The following is a 17,989-nucleotide window of genomic DNA, read 5'->3' as shown; positions in this document are numbered from 1 at the left end:
AAGATCCTATATATGTATCAACCCCTGCAAAAAATGTTCACTCATTATCATCCACTTAATAATAAAAATGTCCTGCTGTGATGGAACTTGACGAATTAAGATAACACATCTGTACCAGTAGGAGATAATATTGATGCTCTATTGTGTTTTCTTCAGGCACCTTCTTCAGGCAGCTCCTGTTGTTGAGCATCTGAAAGAGTCTAACAACAGTATATAATAAACACACTAGCTCCTATACATTTCATAAAAAAGGCCTACCATTTACCCAACAAATGACTAGTATCAAATATGAAAGATGTACTGCCTTTACTCATCATGTAATAAATACAACCACCTCACTTATCAACACCAGCATCTTCATTTATTTTTCCAAAAGCATGTAAAAAAAAATTAATAAACTACTGAAAGAAAATGATCAGATAAAATACATTTGATTGTGTGCATGTGTGGGTGGGGAGGGAGGGGACACAAATCACATTATCTATAATCATGTTCTTCTACAACACAATTTAACTGGAGTAATAATTCAAAAGAAGAGAGGAGAGGAGAGTAGAGGTGAAAGACGAGTAAGAGCCAAAACGTCCTTTTGCTTGTAAGGCCACCATCCACAGGTCAAGTTATACAGAATGTTTTTGTTTTTAAATGCATACATTTACATTTTGACAACAGTGACACCTGCATTGAAAAATAAATGTTAAGTCTACATCCAATTTTGCACACAACTACATGACTCGCAGAACACACAGTCACACAGCTCTCAGAGACCTGAGCCTCCTGGCACCAGTATGGAAGTGCACCTTCTTTCTTTTTGTCTCTATACAAAGAAAGTTTATTCACAGGATAACGCCATTGTACCTTGGCACACTCCTCACACATAACAGACGATATGGACACAGTGTTATTTGATATGATGTTCTTGGTTACAAAGCATTCTGGGTGGTCTCGAGGACCGTTACAAAATCTTAAAAACAAATAGATAACTTTACAACTTGAGGAAATGTAATGAAAAAATGAAAAGCATTCAGCAGAGAGTGGAGGATGAGCGGGTACATAAACTTCTGGCTGAGTGAAGCCACTCATATCCACCACACGGACTAAGTGGAAAACAAGCAGAAAGATTATTTTCATTCACAGGGGATAGGCTGGAACAGGGAGAAAGGTATGTGCACTCAAAAAAAATAACAAAATTGTTTTGAAAAAGCAATAATGTTAGAAATAAATGGCTAAAACCATGGCCTAAGGCTTTATTTTCTATTCTGCACAGCATGCTCTGATTAAGCAATGAAGCCCGAGGAGGTGTAGTATATGCCCAACATAGCACAAACCCCCAAGGCGCCTTATTGCTATTATAAACTGGTTCCCAATGTAATTAGATCAGTAAAAATAAATGATTTGTCATACCCGTGCTTTCAGCCAATCAGCATTCAGGGCTCGAACTACCCAGTTTATAATTCACAGTAAACTTTCCATCACAATATACATTGTGTCATTCAAGTGTTGTGGCATTGAATACTTTCCAAATGATGTAATTCAATGGCTTTAGTCTCATTCTAAAGCAAGAATGAAGAAAATAGAAATCTTGTCTATTGAGTTTGTTGGCCAAAGCAGGTGTCGCTGTAGAACAGGCCAACCTAAAAATACCTGTAGCACAACCCTTTCATCCCGAGGCCACTCCCACATCTTAAAAAGTGAATAAAAGCTATAAAGAAGAAATGACTGAGGGCAAACGTGTTCATTGACAATTGTGTGATATGTAATATCTCAAGCCTTTACTGGGTCTGGCTGAACTGACTCAAGCATTTCCTACCTCTTCTCCCACCAGGAGGCGCTACTCAGGTTCAGGGCACTAGGCCTGGGCTTTACTCACTGCGTAGGAATTCCCCTGAACATGCCCCAGGACCAACAACATTCCCTGTTAGCACCCACCCCTCATATAGTACTAGGTCCTGGAGCTCAAAATCAGAGATGAAGAAGCAGCGAGACATCCCACTCTATCTTTCTGGTTACATTAGTCAATAAAGTAGACCAGACCCAGCTGCTATCTATCACATTGGTGTCGATGGGAGATCCACCATGTTCAGCAGACTGAAACTGACAATTCCCCCCTCCCCCCAGTAAACGGCCTGAAGTGAACGCTCTTCATAAATCCACTACCTCTGCTCAGAATCACATGATGCAGTCGAGACAAGAAAGCCATGAGGTATTTATCCCCCCCCCCCCAATTTATATTAGATATATTTTCGCAGACGTGATGTCATTGGAGAAGCACAATAATTATTTTTTTTACATTATGTGATTTCACTTGTAGCCCCGTCAGGACATCCCAGTCCTATGTGAATTTCTGCCGCATTCAGAACACAGAATTCTCAGACTTTCGAGCATTCAAGACAACCGGGAACTCAGAAAAATAAAAAAAATCCCATCCGTTTTTTTTCCCCCCAAACGGTCACCCAACTCATAATTCTGCGTCAGGAACCCTGGCCTCTTTCTAATGCCGACTTTCCCAACTGGCAGATCACAGACATCAGGATTTGACATTGTTCCCCCACCAGAGTTCACAGTTGTCTTGAAAGATCCGAAAGTCCCGCTTAGTTTTACACACCAACTTAGTACATGAACAGACAGCTCTGCATGGACAGGAAGCAGCAAGGGATATTAGCGTGACACTTGTGGTTTCCTGTTAGGCTATGCTCCCTGTCAATCTAACATTGACTTGTCTGGTTGACATGCATGTTCATATGTGCACAGTATAGTGCGATATGTTCACTAAGCACAAGCTATGTACAAACACCTATGAGATACTTGTCATTTTCAGAATAAAGACAAAAAAGCCTCTACGAGGGAGAGCAACTTATCGCACGACAGTCAAACCCAGCAAATAATAGCAAAGAGTGCATTTTAAAACCAGTAAAGTGAAATTAAGAGTCAATGAAGCAGATTAGTTTTAAAAAGTCATCCAGAACACAGGAGGGCAGTACAGACCAAAGGTAATACAGCTAAAACTCGTACAGGACAAACATGCAGAACTGAATCCTAGCAGCCATTCAGATCATAGGAGCAAAAACACATTTGAACAATAAGACAGAGTTCAACTCAATGTACCCAGAGAGAGAGAGAGAACGTGTGACAGTTTTACTGTACCGTGTTTGTTTCTCAGATAAGTGAACCCTGACAAACTCACAAATTGTCTTCCGCCGGTGCTACCGCAATGCAGAGGACTGGTCTTTAAAAATTGGTGTTAGATTTAATTGACTATATGGAACTAAAGAGGTCATAAAATAGTACAAACTAGCTAATGAACCTAGCTCAGTATGGTTGACCTGAATATGCTCTACAGCGTAGAGTGAACTCCAGCTTCTCTAACCATATGTTCACCTGAGCATACGGTCCTTGCGCCTGTTGCGTCAAAAGGGTGCAAATTTATCCGAAAAATAAACAAGAAAACAATGATAATGTAGTCCTCAAAAGGACAGCAAAAACATACCACTGGTTTGTGAATAAGCAGTTTGGTCACAATCAACCATTTCAAAAGAGCAAATGTAAAATAAAAATGATACTAAAACCAAATGAAAGGAATAAACACCCCACTAAATAAAATGTCAAGCGGCAGGGGGCGTGACTGGCCGGTCATGTGTCTGTCTTCCGTGATGTGGAGCGAGCGTACAGGAGCGTTGACCACACCCCTCATGACATGTTGGAGGTGGAGAAGAGGCAGCTTTGGGGATGAGATGGGAAATACCAGGAGGATACTGCTGACCTGCAAAACTACCCAAAATCTAAAACTAACCCTGACCTTTACCAATTCTGAAAATAAAAGTCGGTTTGCAGGTCAGGAGTGTCCGTATAGCCTTTCCCGTGGGAGAACGGTTGGGACACAGACAGGCGTGGCTACGCAGTCTTTGTTATGTTCTCGCCCTCCTTGGAGGTCCAAAGCTCCTTGTGCTGCTTGCGGCCAAAGCCCTCATCATAGTTGCCTTTGCTCTTGAAGAGCTGCTGGAAGTGCGGCTTGCAGTAGAAATCACCCGAAAGGGCAGCAAATGTGCCCAGGCTGCAGGGAGGGAGGGGCAGAATATAAACAAAAGAACAACACAGTTTGATATAGAGTGAGAGAGAGAGTCTCACCTGAGTTTGGTGTTGCAGTGTTTGCAGCAGAAACAGGCCGAGTGGAATATCAGGTTGTTAGCCACCAATCTCTCCATGGGGTAGACGGTCTTCTCACATGACGAGCACACCTCCCTCGGTGTCTTGAAGCTGAAGGACTACGCACATGAACAAAAACCACACCGTTACTATGACTTCAAACATGTGTTTCAATGGAGAAATGAGGCATCATATCAACTTGCTCAGTTGTCGATAAGCAATCTATCGAAATGAGTTGCTGTTGAGAGTATGTGAAAACATATACTGGTATATAAACTGTAGTTCCATTATGGATGACATCTGAGTAAAGTTCAGTAGGGTGAGACACACTGGGCCAGACAGACAGGTAATGGAGAAGGATAGTGATTAAAAGATAATGTCCTACTGGGTTGAAACCGGGACAAAGGAGGAGGGGGGAGTGATAATGGAGGTATATTTACTTTGGAGCGCTGGACAGGTTTATCTTCAGGGGCATTTCTGTTGTCCTGGAATAAAATGAGTAAACCTCAGTACTTTCCTATTTAGTGTTATTACAACAGAAGTCTAAGCATTCAGGATTTCCCCTGTTTCCCCAATACCATGTCCATAATATCCCTCTCATCCCAGTAGTTTCCACACTCCCGCTCTCTCCCTCCCGACAGCTCCATCTGTCAGTGTACTGTACTCCCCAGAGGGCAGGTCAGCTACCTTCTGTCTGGACATGTGAGTAGGTACACTGAACACAATCATAGGGTAGCACAACCATTTCAAATATTAACCCCAAGCATGATATTACGGACATCCTTAGGATGCTCTCGACTTGCACACAGCACAGAGGTTTAAGAAAGCAACCAACGCCAGTGTTACACTACATCACTAATCTGGAATTCTGATGTACAACTTGAGTCAATAAAAAAACGAAAAAAACATTTGTTCACAAACCTTACAACAGTTGAGTGTGAGAGCTTGGCCTTAACAGAGAGCACCATTCAGGTCTATAGAACTAAAGGCTTTATGTAATGGAGGCCTGTCTCATTTCTCTACACGTGGCTCCAAAGCCCTACTCTCTGACAAACATCCATGGACTTCCTGCTTCAACTTGTCTCTACAGAGAGACCCTGAACACTCATTCCTATCCATGACAACTGCATTACACCGTACACAAACAAGTTACTTTCAACATACACAAACTCCTAGACCCTACTGTTGGCACGGACTCCCTGTCAAAACCCACGAGGGCAGGATAGGTATCATATTGTCTGCCATATTGCTAACAGATGTTTACCTAGCAGATCATTGTGGAGTTGCTTAGAGTCGGTTTGAAACTAGGCCACAAAAGTCTGAACGTCCACAGGGCAGAAATGGGTCAAGCAATTGGTGAAAGGCGCCTAGGTCTCAGCTGTCACACCTGACTCCAAACACACCTGGTGAAGAACTATACTTCAAAACTATGTGACCGACAGGCTTCAGCAATTTCTCCACATTGACGTCCACGCCCTGAAGCTGGACTAGCAGGTCAATTAGCAGACAGACCGACACACGACACACGAGTTTAGGCAGACGCACTGAAAAGGCTGTGTACGCTTGTGTGCAGGCCAGACTGCTCTCTGGGAAAGTCCACTGCAGACATCTAAACCCTGACTGTTATGTCAGGAGATTGGTGGTAGTAGTCAGAGGGGGGGCTCCTCATTTGACAGACAACTGTGCGCCGCCACATTCTCGCTACAGCCCTTCCATGAAGCCTGTGCAGCAGAAAGGGGGACATTTAGGCTACATTCACACACATTGAAGGGGAGTGGACACAGAGCGCTGATCCACAGGGATATGGGTTGTTCACTACAAATCCAGCTCCTCATTGGGTCTGCTCAGTTAGAACGCGATGGAACGGCCAGAAAAACTCCATTAAACTGAAATAATGAGCTGTTACAAGCGGTTGAGAGCGAAACCCATCAGCCACTGATTCAATCATGTTGCACTTCACAACTGGCAGCCATTAGGGTCAAAGAAGAGCTCCCCAAAAGCCCTTACACATCATCTAGCATGTGCACAGATGATAGTTACCACAGAGACTTTGGGAATCCATTTTGTTTTCTATTAAATTGGCTTAACTGTCGCCCACTCACTACTGAACCCTGATGTGAAAATCATGTCAGATATCTTTAAACTGAATGATTGAGGAAGCTGGGGTGTTGCCTTAGTTTGTGAGAACGGAATGTCTGATGGAGGGACTGCAACTTCCTGTAGATGCAATCGCCATCCTGACCATCTTCCTCCTCACCAAGTCTCCTTCATTCTCATATTTGGGTAGGGTACAGGGTGCACTGCTTGGTTGGCTGCATGGTAAACTCACTTCCTGTTGCAACAGGAGAGCAACCATGAGTAACACTCAACAGGAGCTTCATATTTCATAAGATAAATAACTGCTTCAAAAGGCAATGGTTTCCTGTTTTAGCACAGCATGCAACGTACAGTACCTTACAGCAAAGTGAATCACCAATTCAGGCTGCAGAATTGCCATAGTCACTAAAAGATAATGAAAACAGGAATAGATACCATGGCAGGCAAGCACACAGTCAGTCCTGGAAGGTGCCATCTGTCTTCTTTTGCCTTATTTGTACATGAAGACACGCCACTGACTGCCGACCATAAAATGACGCTGTGGCAGGAAGTAGTGACGACAGACTTTAAGACTCCCTGTACAGCTAACTGCCACCCCACTGGGTTTAGAGCACAGGCTGATTACAGCAGATAAGAACTACCACAAGGAATGATCTGTGCACAGACCAAACCTCTCCTTAAATGGTGAGAAGGACAATATGAACATTTTGGTGTGCCAACCGTGCACAAAACTAAAGGTGCTCAAAAACAGTAGGCTAGATGCAGGCTGCCCATTAGATTAACACATAGTAATTCAATTACAATTTGGTGTACCCATTTAGATTAGTTTGAAGTTGGAACCACTTACTAAAGTCTCCAGCCAGAGAGAAATGAGCACTTCACCGATTTTGCTAGATCAGACTCCCACCTTTAACATTAATATTCAGTCTGTTACCTGTCATTTATTCACACTAAGCGGAAGAGACACCGCATCTCTGTTTGAGTTTCAGGCAGGCTACACTTCATGTATGTGAGATTCTTCCATGCAGCCATTTGAAGAGTTAGGCCCTGCTGTGCTGCACCCACAGTCAAATCAGGTTGAGACTCTCCCTCTCTGAAGAGGAGCTCCTAATCCCATTACAATAACAAATCCCATTGCCTATTCCCCTGAAGCTCAGACCACCCCAACAATGGCAGGGGGTCTGGGGGTGACTGCACCCTGCCTCGAAGTAAGAGGAGGCCTTCACCAGGGGATGTCTGTTCAGGCCCAGGGAATCCACACTGGGGCTAGCTCTTCCCTAATAAAAGTATTTAGGGAAGGGTTCTGAGCATCAAGTGCCTGCTTGCACGGGTATGCATCGTCTATGAATTCCATTTACGACTTTGAAACGATCAGCGTTAGAAAGCATAAACCAGACCTCTGTCCAATATTTGGGTATGTTTATACAGAGATAACTAGCCTAAAAATCATCCCCTTTTAGAAAGGTTACAGCTACAGACAGGAATATTAACAGTCATGGGACATCAATGTTTCCATCTAGAGTAGAAAGGCTAAGGGACTTGGTGCTGGTAAGTTTACTTAAAACATTTCACACCAGGCTGTGTGACACACGCTGTTCTTATGGTAACGTACACATAGTGAAACTGGCCCTAGAAGTCAGTGGCCATTAATTTCATTTAGTCTCTCAGCGCATCTTATTTTTAGAACGCTGACCTGCACCCCTTGATGAGACAGAGGGATGGAAAATAAACAGTAAAAATGCACTGACTACACCAGCCTGTTAAAGGGCCACCCATTCTGAATGTTATATTCAGAATAGGTGAAAGGCGCCATGAAAAAAAATGGCAGACATTATACATTCCCCCAACCAATTGTGTTTTTTTGTTTGTTTGCTTGCTTTTTTTTTTTACACTTATTTTGTACATAATGTTCCCACTAGTCTCTTATGACTGAAAATAACTGGACATCAGGACCACGATTACTCAGCATGGATAGGCAGAATCCTTTTTTCCTTTAACGAGTCTAACAAGCCCGACGCAAACAATATACTGCTTTCTCGGGAACAGGCCCAGATCCCCGTGACTTGCATGAAGAGGAGGCAGAGAAAGTAGCCAAAGGGCGGACTGCCTTCTGAGAATTTGTAGGCGATCGAATAAACCCCCACTTCCTTCCATTCTGCTAGCAAACATGCAATCTTTGGAGAATAAAACAGAAGAGTTACGCTGAAAATTAAACTACCAACGGGACATTAAAAACGAACATCTTAAACTTCACGGAGTAGTGGCTGAACGACGACACCAACATACAGCTGGCTGGTTATACACTGTACCAGCAGGATAGAACAGTGGCGTCTGGTAAGACAAGGGGCGGCGGACTATGTATTTTTGTAAATAACAGCTGGTGCACGATGTCTAAGGAAGTCTCGAGCTAGTGCTTGCCTGAGGTTGAGTATCTCATGATAAGCTGTAGACCACACCATCTACCTAGTAGCTGTTTACATACCACCACAGTCAGAGGCTGGCACTAAGACAGCATTGAATGAGCTGTATTCCGTCATAAGCAAACAAGAAAACGCTCACCCAGAGGCGGCGCTCCTAGTAGCCGGAGACTAATGCAGGGTAACTTAAATCCGTTTTACCAAAATTTCTATCAGCATGTTAAATGTGCAACCAGAGGGGACAAAAATTCTGGACCATGTCTACTCCACACACAGAGACGCATACAAAGCACTCCCTCGCCCTCCATTTGGCAAATCTGACCATAATTCTATCCTCCTGATTCCTGCTTACAACCAAAAATTAAAGCACCAGTGACTAAATCAATAAAAATTTGAAAAGTGGTCAGATGAAGCAGATGCTAAGCTACAGGACTGTTTTGCTAGCACAGACTGGAATATGTTCCGGGATTCCTCCAATGGCATTGAAGAGTACACCACATCAGTCATTGGCTTCATCAATAAGTGCATCAATGACATCGTCCCCACAGTGACCGTAGGTACATACCCCAATCTGAAGCCATGGATTACAGGCAACATTCGCACTGAGCTAAACCTGCCACTTTCAAGGAGTGGGACTCTAACCCAGGAAGCTTATATGAAATCCTGCTATTCCCGACGACGAACCATCAAACAGGCAAAGCGTCAATACAGGACTACGATTGAATCGTAGTACACCGGCTCTGACGCTCGTCAGATGTGGCAGGGCTTCCAAACCATTACAAACTAAAAAGGGAAGCACAGCCGAGAGCTGCCCAGTGACACGAGCTAAACTACTTTATGCTCGCTTCGAGGCAAATGGCACTGAAACATGCATGAGAGCACCAGCTGTTCCGGAAGACTGTGCTCATGCTCTCCGCAGCTGATGTGAGTAAGACCTTTAGACAGGTCAACATTCACAAGGCCGCAGGGCCAGACAGATTACCAAGATGTGTACTGCGAGCATGTGCTGACCAACTGGCAAGTGTCTTCACTGACATTTTCAACCTTTCCCTGTCCGAGTCTGTAATACCAACATGTTTCAAGGAGACCACCATAGTCCCTGTGCCAAAGAACACTAGGTAACCTGCCTAAATGACTACCGACCAGTAGCACTCACATCTGTAGCCATGAAGTGCTTTGAAAGGCTGGGCATGGCTCACAACAACACCATTTTCCCAGAAACCCTAGACCCACTCCAATTTGCATACCGCCCCAACAGATGGCACAATCTCTATTGCACTCCACACTGCCCTTTCCCACCTGGACAAGAGGAACACCTATGTGAGAATGCTATTCATTGACTACAGCTCAGCGTCCAATACCATAGTGCCCTCAAAGCTCATCAATAAGCTAAGGATCCTGGGACTAAACACCTCCCTTTGCAACTGGATCCTGGACTTCCTGACGGGCCACCCCCAGGTAGTAAGGGTAGGTAACAACACATCCGCCACGCTGATCCACAGCACAGGGGCCGCTCAGGGGTGCGTGCTCAGTCCACTCCTGTACTCTTTATTCACTCATGACTGCATAAGCAGGCACGACTCCAACACCACCATTAAATTTGCCGATGACAACAGTGGTAGGCCTGATCACTGACAACAACGAGACTGGCTATAGGGAGAAGTCCAGAGATCTGGCCGTGTGGTACCAGGACAACAACCTCTCCCTCAACGTGATCAAGACAAAGGAGATAATTGTGGACTAGAGGAAAAGAATAACCGAGCACACTAGAGGTCGACCGATTAATCGGAATGGCCGATTAAATAGGGCCGATTTCAAGTTTTCATAACAATCTGTATTTTTGGCCACCGATTTGACGATTATTATTTATTTATATATATATTTGTTTTTTTACACCTTAATTTAACTAGGCAAGTCAGATTAAGCACACATTCTTATTTACAATGACGGCCTAGAAACGGGGGTTAACTGCCTTGTTCAGGGGGGGGATTCGTTTTTGCAACCTTCAGTTACCAGTCCAACGCTCTAACCACCTGCCTTACATTGCACTCCACAAGGATTAACAGGCTGACTACCTGTTACGCGAGGGCAGCAAGAAGCAAAGGTAAGTTGCTAGCTAGCATTAGACTTAAAAAACAATCAATCTTAACATAATCACTAGTTAACTACATATGGTTGATGATATTACTAGTTTATCTAACGTGTCCTGTGTTGCATATAATCGATGCGGTGCCTGTTAATTTTAATTGAATCACAGCCTGCTTCGACAAACGGGTGTTGATTTAACAAGCGCATTTGCGAAAAAAGTACTGTCGTTGCACCAATGTACCGAACCATAAACATCAATGCCTAACAGGAATATTTAGACTTAGCCACCCGTTAGATAAAATACGGAATGGTTCCGTATGTCACTGAAAGAAAAAAACGTTTTGTTTGAGATGATAGTTTACGGATTCGACCATATTAATGACCTAAGGCTCGTATTTCTGTGTTTATTATATTATAATTAAGTCTATGATTTGATAGAGCAGTCTGACTGAGCAGTGGTAGGCAGCAGCAGGCTTGTAAGCATTCATTCAAAGAGCCCTTCACTGTGCTTCAAGCATTGCGCTGTTTATGACTTCAACCAGGGTGGGTATAATTTGTGGAACGTTCCAACAGGAATCTATTCCAAAAACTTCGTAAATAACAAGGTTTCCAAAAAACAACGCATACAAAGTTGTATAGCGGCAGAATAAGATACCGGGTAGGGAGTGGTCTATTTCATTGCGTTTTTCACTCATCACGTTTATTCCGAAAAATGTCTGTCCTCACTCTGGTTGCCTATGGACAAACATTAAGAATAAGCTACGTGGTGAGTTGATGCCCATTTGGCAGCTAGTTAGCTAGGTTTGAATGCGTTGCTACTTTGTATGCGTTGTTGGTTGGCAACCTTTTACTTTAAGTTTTTTGGAACAGATTCCTGTTGGAACGTTCCACAAATTATACCCACCCCTTCAAGCCTGTCAACTCCCAAGATTAGGCTGGTGTAACCGATGTGAAATGGTTAGCTAGTTAGCCGGGTGCACGCTAATAGCGTTTCAAACGTCACTCGCTCTGAGACTTGGAGTAGTTGTTTCCCTTGCTCTGCATGGGTAACGCTGCTTCGAGGGTGGCTGTTGTCGATGTGTTCCTGGTTCGAGCCCAGGTAGCAGCGAGGAGAGGGACGGAAGCTATACTGTTACACTGGCAATACTAAAGTGCTTTTAAGAACATCCAATAGTCAAAAGGTATATGAAATACAAATCGTATAGAGAGAAATAGTCCTATAATTCCTATAATAACTACAACCTAAAACTTCTTACCTGGGAATATTGAAGACTCATGTTAAAAGGAACCACCAGCTTTCATATGTTCCCATGTTCTGAGCAAGGCACTTAAACGTTAGCTTTCTTACATGGCACATATTGCACTTTTACTTTCTTCTCCAACACCTTGTTTTTGCATTATTTCAACCAAATTGAACATGTTTCATTATTTAGTTAAGGCTAAATTCATTTTATTGATGTATTATATTAAGTTAAAATAAGTGTTCATTTAGTATTGTTGTAATTGTCATTATTACCAAAAAATTAATCGGCCGATTAAATCAGTATTGGCTTTTTTTCGGTCCTCCAATAATCGGTATCAGCGTTGAAAAATCATAATCGGTCGACCTCTAGAGCACACCCACCGTTCTCATCGATGGGACTGTAGTGGAGCAGGTCGAGAGCTTCAAGTTCCTTCGTGTCCATATCACCAACCAACTAACATGGTCCAAGCACATCAAGACAGTCGTGAAGAGGGCACGACAAAACCTACTCCCCCTCAGAAGACTGAAAATATTTGGCACGGGTCCTCAAAAGGTTCTACAGCTCCACCATCGAGAGCGTCCTGCCTGGTTGCATCACTGCCTGGTATGGCAACTGCTCGGCCTATGACCGCAAGGCACTACAGAGGGTAGTGTGTACGGCCCAGTATATCACCGGGGCCAAGCTTCCTGCCATCCAGAACCTCTATACCAGGCGGTGTCAGAGGAAGGCCCTAAAAATGGTCAAAGAGTCCAGCCACAATAGTCATAGACTGTTCTCTCTGCTACCGCACAGCAAGCAGTACCGGAGCACCAGGTCTAGGTCCAAGAGGCTTCTAAACAGCTTCTACCCCTAAGCCATTAGACTCGAACGCCTAATAAAATGGCTACCCAGACTACTTGCATTGCCCCCCCTCTTTTACACCGCTGCTACTCTCTGTTGTTATTTTCTATGCATAGTCACTTTAATAGCTCTACCTACATGTACATATTATCTCAACTAACCGGTACCCCCCCCCTGTATATTGTCTCGCTATTGCTCTTTAATTACTTGTTACTATTATTTGTTATCTGTACATTTTTTTTTTTTTTTTTAACAGCACTGTTGGTTAGGGGCTTGTAAGTAAGCATTTCACTCTAAGGTCTACACCTGTTGTATTCGGCGCATGTGACAAATACAATTTGATATTTGTGACCCGAGTGATGTTCTATCGATTCCCTGGATCATTTCATGTTTTCATATGCATCAGAGTTGATGGCGTTCAAGCAGGCAGAAATCCATCTGGTATGACGTAGCAGTGATAAAGTCTCACTACACTGGAAGTTAATAGGAATATGACTTTTAGATTTCGAAAACATCTATCATACATGTCAGATTTCAAAATTCAGGAGGACGTCTTCTCTCAAATGAGCCAGTCGTGCCAATTCATTTTTTTTTACTGGAGCCCAAAAGACTCCCAGTCACTCCTTGAAGGAGAGCGCTCCTTGTCCCAGAATCGGACGCGTGGCCCACTGACGTAGCATGGACAACTTTTGCACTGTACATCTGCCGTTGTGAATGTCAGTCTCCACTCTGAGGCACATCGATCTGCAGGTGGAACATGGTGAGATTGTAGACTCCTAAATTGATAGTGGAGTATGTTAAGGCGATTTCACAGCTACTAGCTAGAGATGGATGGTACTGGGGTGAGAAGGGAAAATCAGTGGACGTTTCTGGTCACAGGTGGATCTGTAACAAGGCCACCATGTCCAATGAACAAGCCTCAGCTAACAAATAAGTGAGGCAGTATCGAGGCTGTAAAACCACTAAATTAGCAAGTTTCTTTCCAACCTCTGTCAGTTGACAAGTCTTTCTTCACTTTCACACGTCAGGGGAGGCCATTTCCTGTGAGGCTGCGGTGAGAGATGTTGTCCTTATATGACTAGTGACAGAGAGCCTCAATGCCATAATCACGGATGCGAAACCTGTCTAGGGAGGCAACAGCTGAGACTGAAAAACAGGGGTCAGGATTGTCTAAGGAAAATTTCGGAATAACATCTACTCTCAGCTTTCACACATTCCCACTGGCATAACCGAACATTTTACGGAGATCCCATCTCAAAAAGGTGAACGAGAAATGTTTAATCTGAGATTTGAACCCACAACCTTTGGCTCGAGGTCAGCCTTTAACAATATTGCTCTCTATTGACTTTAGCATGTAGGGACCCAGCGAGAAGCCGCTGATCATGCATTTAATGAAGTCACTCAAAAAACAGCCCTCAGCGTCAAACCTCAGAACTGATACGACATATCGCACAGAGAAGAGAAGGTTGCGCAACCAAAGCCTGTGGAGGGACAGGAATTCATGGAAGACAGGTCCCATCGCGTTGACCAAAACACATGCAAATCTGAAGTCTACCATTCCATTGGAACTTCACAAAACATGGGAGATTTTACAACTACAGCGCAAGATACCTTCTGCCCCCTTTGCCTGTTGTGTCAGGCTGTGTGACAGCAGAGGCAGGAGACAAAAGCATGAACTTTTAAGCCTACGCATCCCAAGATATGAGAAGTGGGTGGTGTGATGCAGTAGGCATTCTTCAGTAAACCAGGATGCCCACAGTATATACTGCACATGTAGACACTTTGCTGCTGTCATTCTCACGTGAGGCGAGGTTGCTGTGGAAAATGTTGAATTTTTTACTGGGCAGTGTGCACAGTTCGTCCTTGGGTCCTCCCAATGTGATTGCAATTGCTTGGTACTAGGTTGTAAGAACAGCCATTTGGAAGGTTATTTAACCGATGGAAACATTTAAACGTCTTGTTGAGTTTGCATCTAAAAAAAATTATAATAATATTCACAACAAGCAACGATACAATAGAGCAGGTGTAAACAATGAACCGTTAGTGCCATTTAGGAAGTTTGTTTTCAAGAGGCTTCCATGTCACAATAATAAAGACAGGAGCGGAAAAGTTTGGGGCAGAAACGGCTGGGATAAATCCCATAATGCTGTGTGAATGAAGTCTTACATCCCTCCAGGGCATTAAAAACAATGATTATTGGATTATTTCTGACATGTTTCTTTCCCCGACTAAGGTTCATTGCTAGTTAACTATATTTGGGACTTCTACCCAAGTGTGCTACATAATGACTGAATCAAATTAAATGTTTCAAAAAAACATTAATTTTTAAAAAGCAATCTACAAGGGAATGGCATTTGTCATTATGCCATGTCTTAGTTTATCTTAGGTCAGGCTATTGTATTGTTCATTGATACCCTGACTTAAAGACTGAGGTATCAAAAACTATGAATAATTTAACTGCACCATTAGGCTAGCTAAAATGGCCATAACCAACTGGGCAGCTATGACTACCTACCTTTCCTCATTCATAGTCTACCTCCCACTCACACCCTCCATTGATCTGCACCTAAAACATACAGCACCTGACCGTTCTCTTTTTGCACTCCCTGTCCAATGACTAGTAAAGTACTGTCATCTACACCATCCCAACAGACCATCTCTGTGACCGTCTGTAAAAAAATTTATCTGACACCATGAGGACCCGCCAGCTATGGAGGAAAGCTCAATGAAGTGCATATGGAGCTGTTCACTCAAAAACAAGTGTAAACATTTCCCATAGTTGTATAAAGGAAACATGTGCACTATATGGTTACTTCAATTAGACCTGCAAGTAGTGTAATGAACACATTTTACATTGTGACTAAAGCCTCGCCTCAGCTCAGACAGACAGACGAGTCATTGGGCAATGGTGCATATGGCTGTACAATGGAAATGTTTCAAGGAAACTGTAGGTGCAATTCTCAATGCAGCCTAGGTGTCAATACAAGCAGACAGTCTTGGCGCGTTCAACGTAGACCAGCTTCTCTCCGCGCAGAAATCAATCACTCAGAACAAACGTCGTCTCGCCACAGAAGCTTGCCCCACAAATCCGCCAGCATTGACGTAAATCTGTCTTCAAACCATGTGTCAATTCTCGGCCAAAATTACAGACAGCACATCTACATATCCCCAGTCTGTACCCACAAAGTGGCGGTAAACGAAAGTGATCATATGCCAAGGCAGTAATTATAGAGATCGGCGTCTTGATTTGATAGAGAGCTGGTCTGGCAAGACCGCAGATAGCACAGTAAATGTGTTCTCCAAGGTCTCAACTTGGTGAACATTATGCGGGAATGGAAGAAAACACCATTTGAAACAGGTACTTTACCCACTCTGCTAGTGCTGGGCCATGCTGCTACTGTCATGAGCTCGCAGGGAGCCAGATAATTCCCAGGGGTGTTACAATAAATCAATATATGATATAATTGATGCATTTCTAGGCTAATACCGTTCACCATGACACAGTGTTGGCTTGCAATGATGCGGTCGGCTCATTGCCTTCCAGTTCTAACAACCGCCATGCGCCTACCACACCAGAATCCCTTCCACAGCCCTTTATGTAACAGGGGAGAGACGCCAGGTTCTGTGCACCAAATAATGGCTGGCATGATTAGGTAATAACAGTACGTAGACATTAAGATTGTCATCAGCCAGCCAGCGCTTCTGAAGCCAAACTGGGTGATGCATATGATTGGCAGGCGTTAACTTCATAAATGGTCAAAATAAAAACATTTATACTATGCACAGCCACAATCTGTTGAGAAAACCAACAAAGGCGATCGACATTGCACATTTCCTTCTGATTCTACATCAGAATGATCAAACTAAAGTTAAACAAGTGCACTTTATCCTAAAAAATGACAGACAATATGACTATTTAAAGCTTCACTTGAGGCAAAACATAAAACAAAGCCTCAACCAGTGAGAATAGTGTTCCGCTATTGCGCTAGCTCGCAAGCTAACGTAACCAGTAAATATGTATCGTTTGAGATAAGCTCATTTTGAGTGAAATGCTGGGAAGCTGCACAATGCCGTAGATAATGCCGGATTGATTATTAATTAGCGTGCAACAAAAAAATGATCAGAGATGGCAAGTTGGCACAGTGCAATAAAATAGCGTTACATTGCACGTTTTTGCCCTATTTAAAAACAGAACAGCAGGGTAAACATGAGCCATTCCGCAAAAAAACGGAATGGATGGCTAGCAACCTTGGTAGCTAGCGAGTTAGCATCGAGTGGACATCACCGCATCACAAAAAGAGAGGGAGGGGGAAGAGAGGGTATGCTGTCGCTAGCTAGCCATCTCTGTACAAGAAACGCGAGCAATGGTCGAGAAGCACTTACCATCTGTGTACTTTTGTCAACGTTTAAATAGAATGACAATTTGGTGCTCAATAGGCTGTGATCGATTGCTTTCTCATTCGTTTCCCCGATTTCTGTTGTCAGGATTCTTCCTACAGACCCGGCGAGTTACCTCAGCTTGGCTCCCCAGCTCTTGTTTTTCAAGAGTCGTTTTTTTTTTTTGTTCTTTATATTAGCAGGATGTTGCACGCTATTGGTTCCAGTCACCCCCCGGGTCTCTCCCCTCCACCCGGCTCTCTCCCCTTCACCCCACCCCGCTCTCTTACCCCACCTCCCTCCACTGAAACGGTAAAAAGGGATTCAAAAAAAGATTAACAGTGTAAATCAGTCCTAGGTTTAAAATTTAAAAAAGAAACTAACACAGATGAATATGCCTACATCACAACTAATTGTCATCCCTTTTGCTGACAGGGAAGAAAAAAAAGCACCCTTCGGCTCTTTAAAAAAAATTATTAACAAATCAATACAAGATGTACATGGGGGAAACACCTTTCGACTCTCATCTACACATAGTCTGACTGCACTGCCACTAATGTTTTGTGTGCTGCAGATGACAAAGAACCCAAAGTGCACTGTACATGTAACAAGTCTCAGCACATTTCTGTCCAAAGTCCAGTGACTGTTGAGGTTTATGTCTGGGTAGGTAGGTATGAACCACTCTTTGGCCTGTGGCCCAGCATAGAACAAGTTCCACATTTAAGAGGCTGAGAAATCCTGCCGAATTCAAATAATTTGTAACAGCTCGAAGAATAGCACCCTCAA

At 43.4% G+C, this 17,989-nt stretch overlaps 1 protein-coding gene across 2 annotated transcripts; it reads right to left on the bottom strand.

Annotated features, from left to right (window-relative positions):
* Positions 1–342: 342 nt before the first annotated feature.
* LOC106606870 (LIM domain-containing protein 2) lies at positions 343–17,735 on the bottom strand. Of its 2 annotated transcripts, XM_045720133.1 has the most exons (4): positions 17,210–17,735; positions 4,581–4,625; positions 4,123–4,259; positions 343–4,048 (listed from the first exon to the last, which is right to left on the bottom strand). In XM_045720133.1, exons 1-4 carry the CDS (start codon positions 17,210–17,212, stop codon positions 3,889–3,891), a joined length of 345 nt encoding a protein of 114 aa, XP_045576089.1. In that variant the 5' UTR covers positions 17,213–17,735; the 3' UTR covers positions 343–3,888. The 2 variants fall into 2 exon arrangements, with proteins under 2 accessions (XP_045576089.1, XP_045576090.1); XM_045720134.1 differs by lacking the exon at positions 4,581–4,625.
* Positions 17,736–17,989: the final 254 nt, after the last annotated feature.

The sequence above is a fragment of the Salmo salar genome, chromosome ssa06 (assembly GCF_905237065.1).
Source record: "Salmo salar chromosome ssa06, Ssal_v3.1, whole genome shotgun sequence".
NCBI lineage: Eukaryota > Metazoa > Chordata > Actinopteri > Salmoniformes > Salmonidae > Salmo > Salmo salar.
This window is presented reverse-complemented; position numbering and strand designations above follow the sequence as displayed.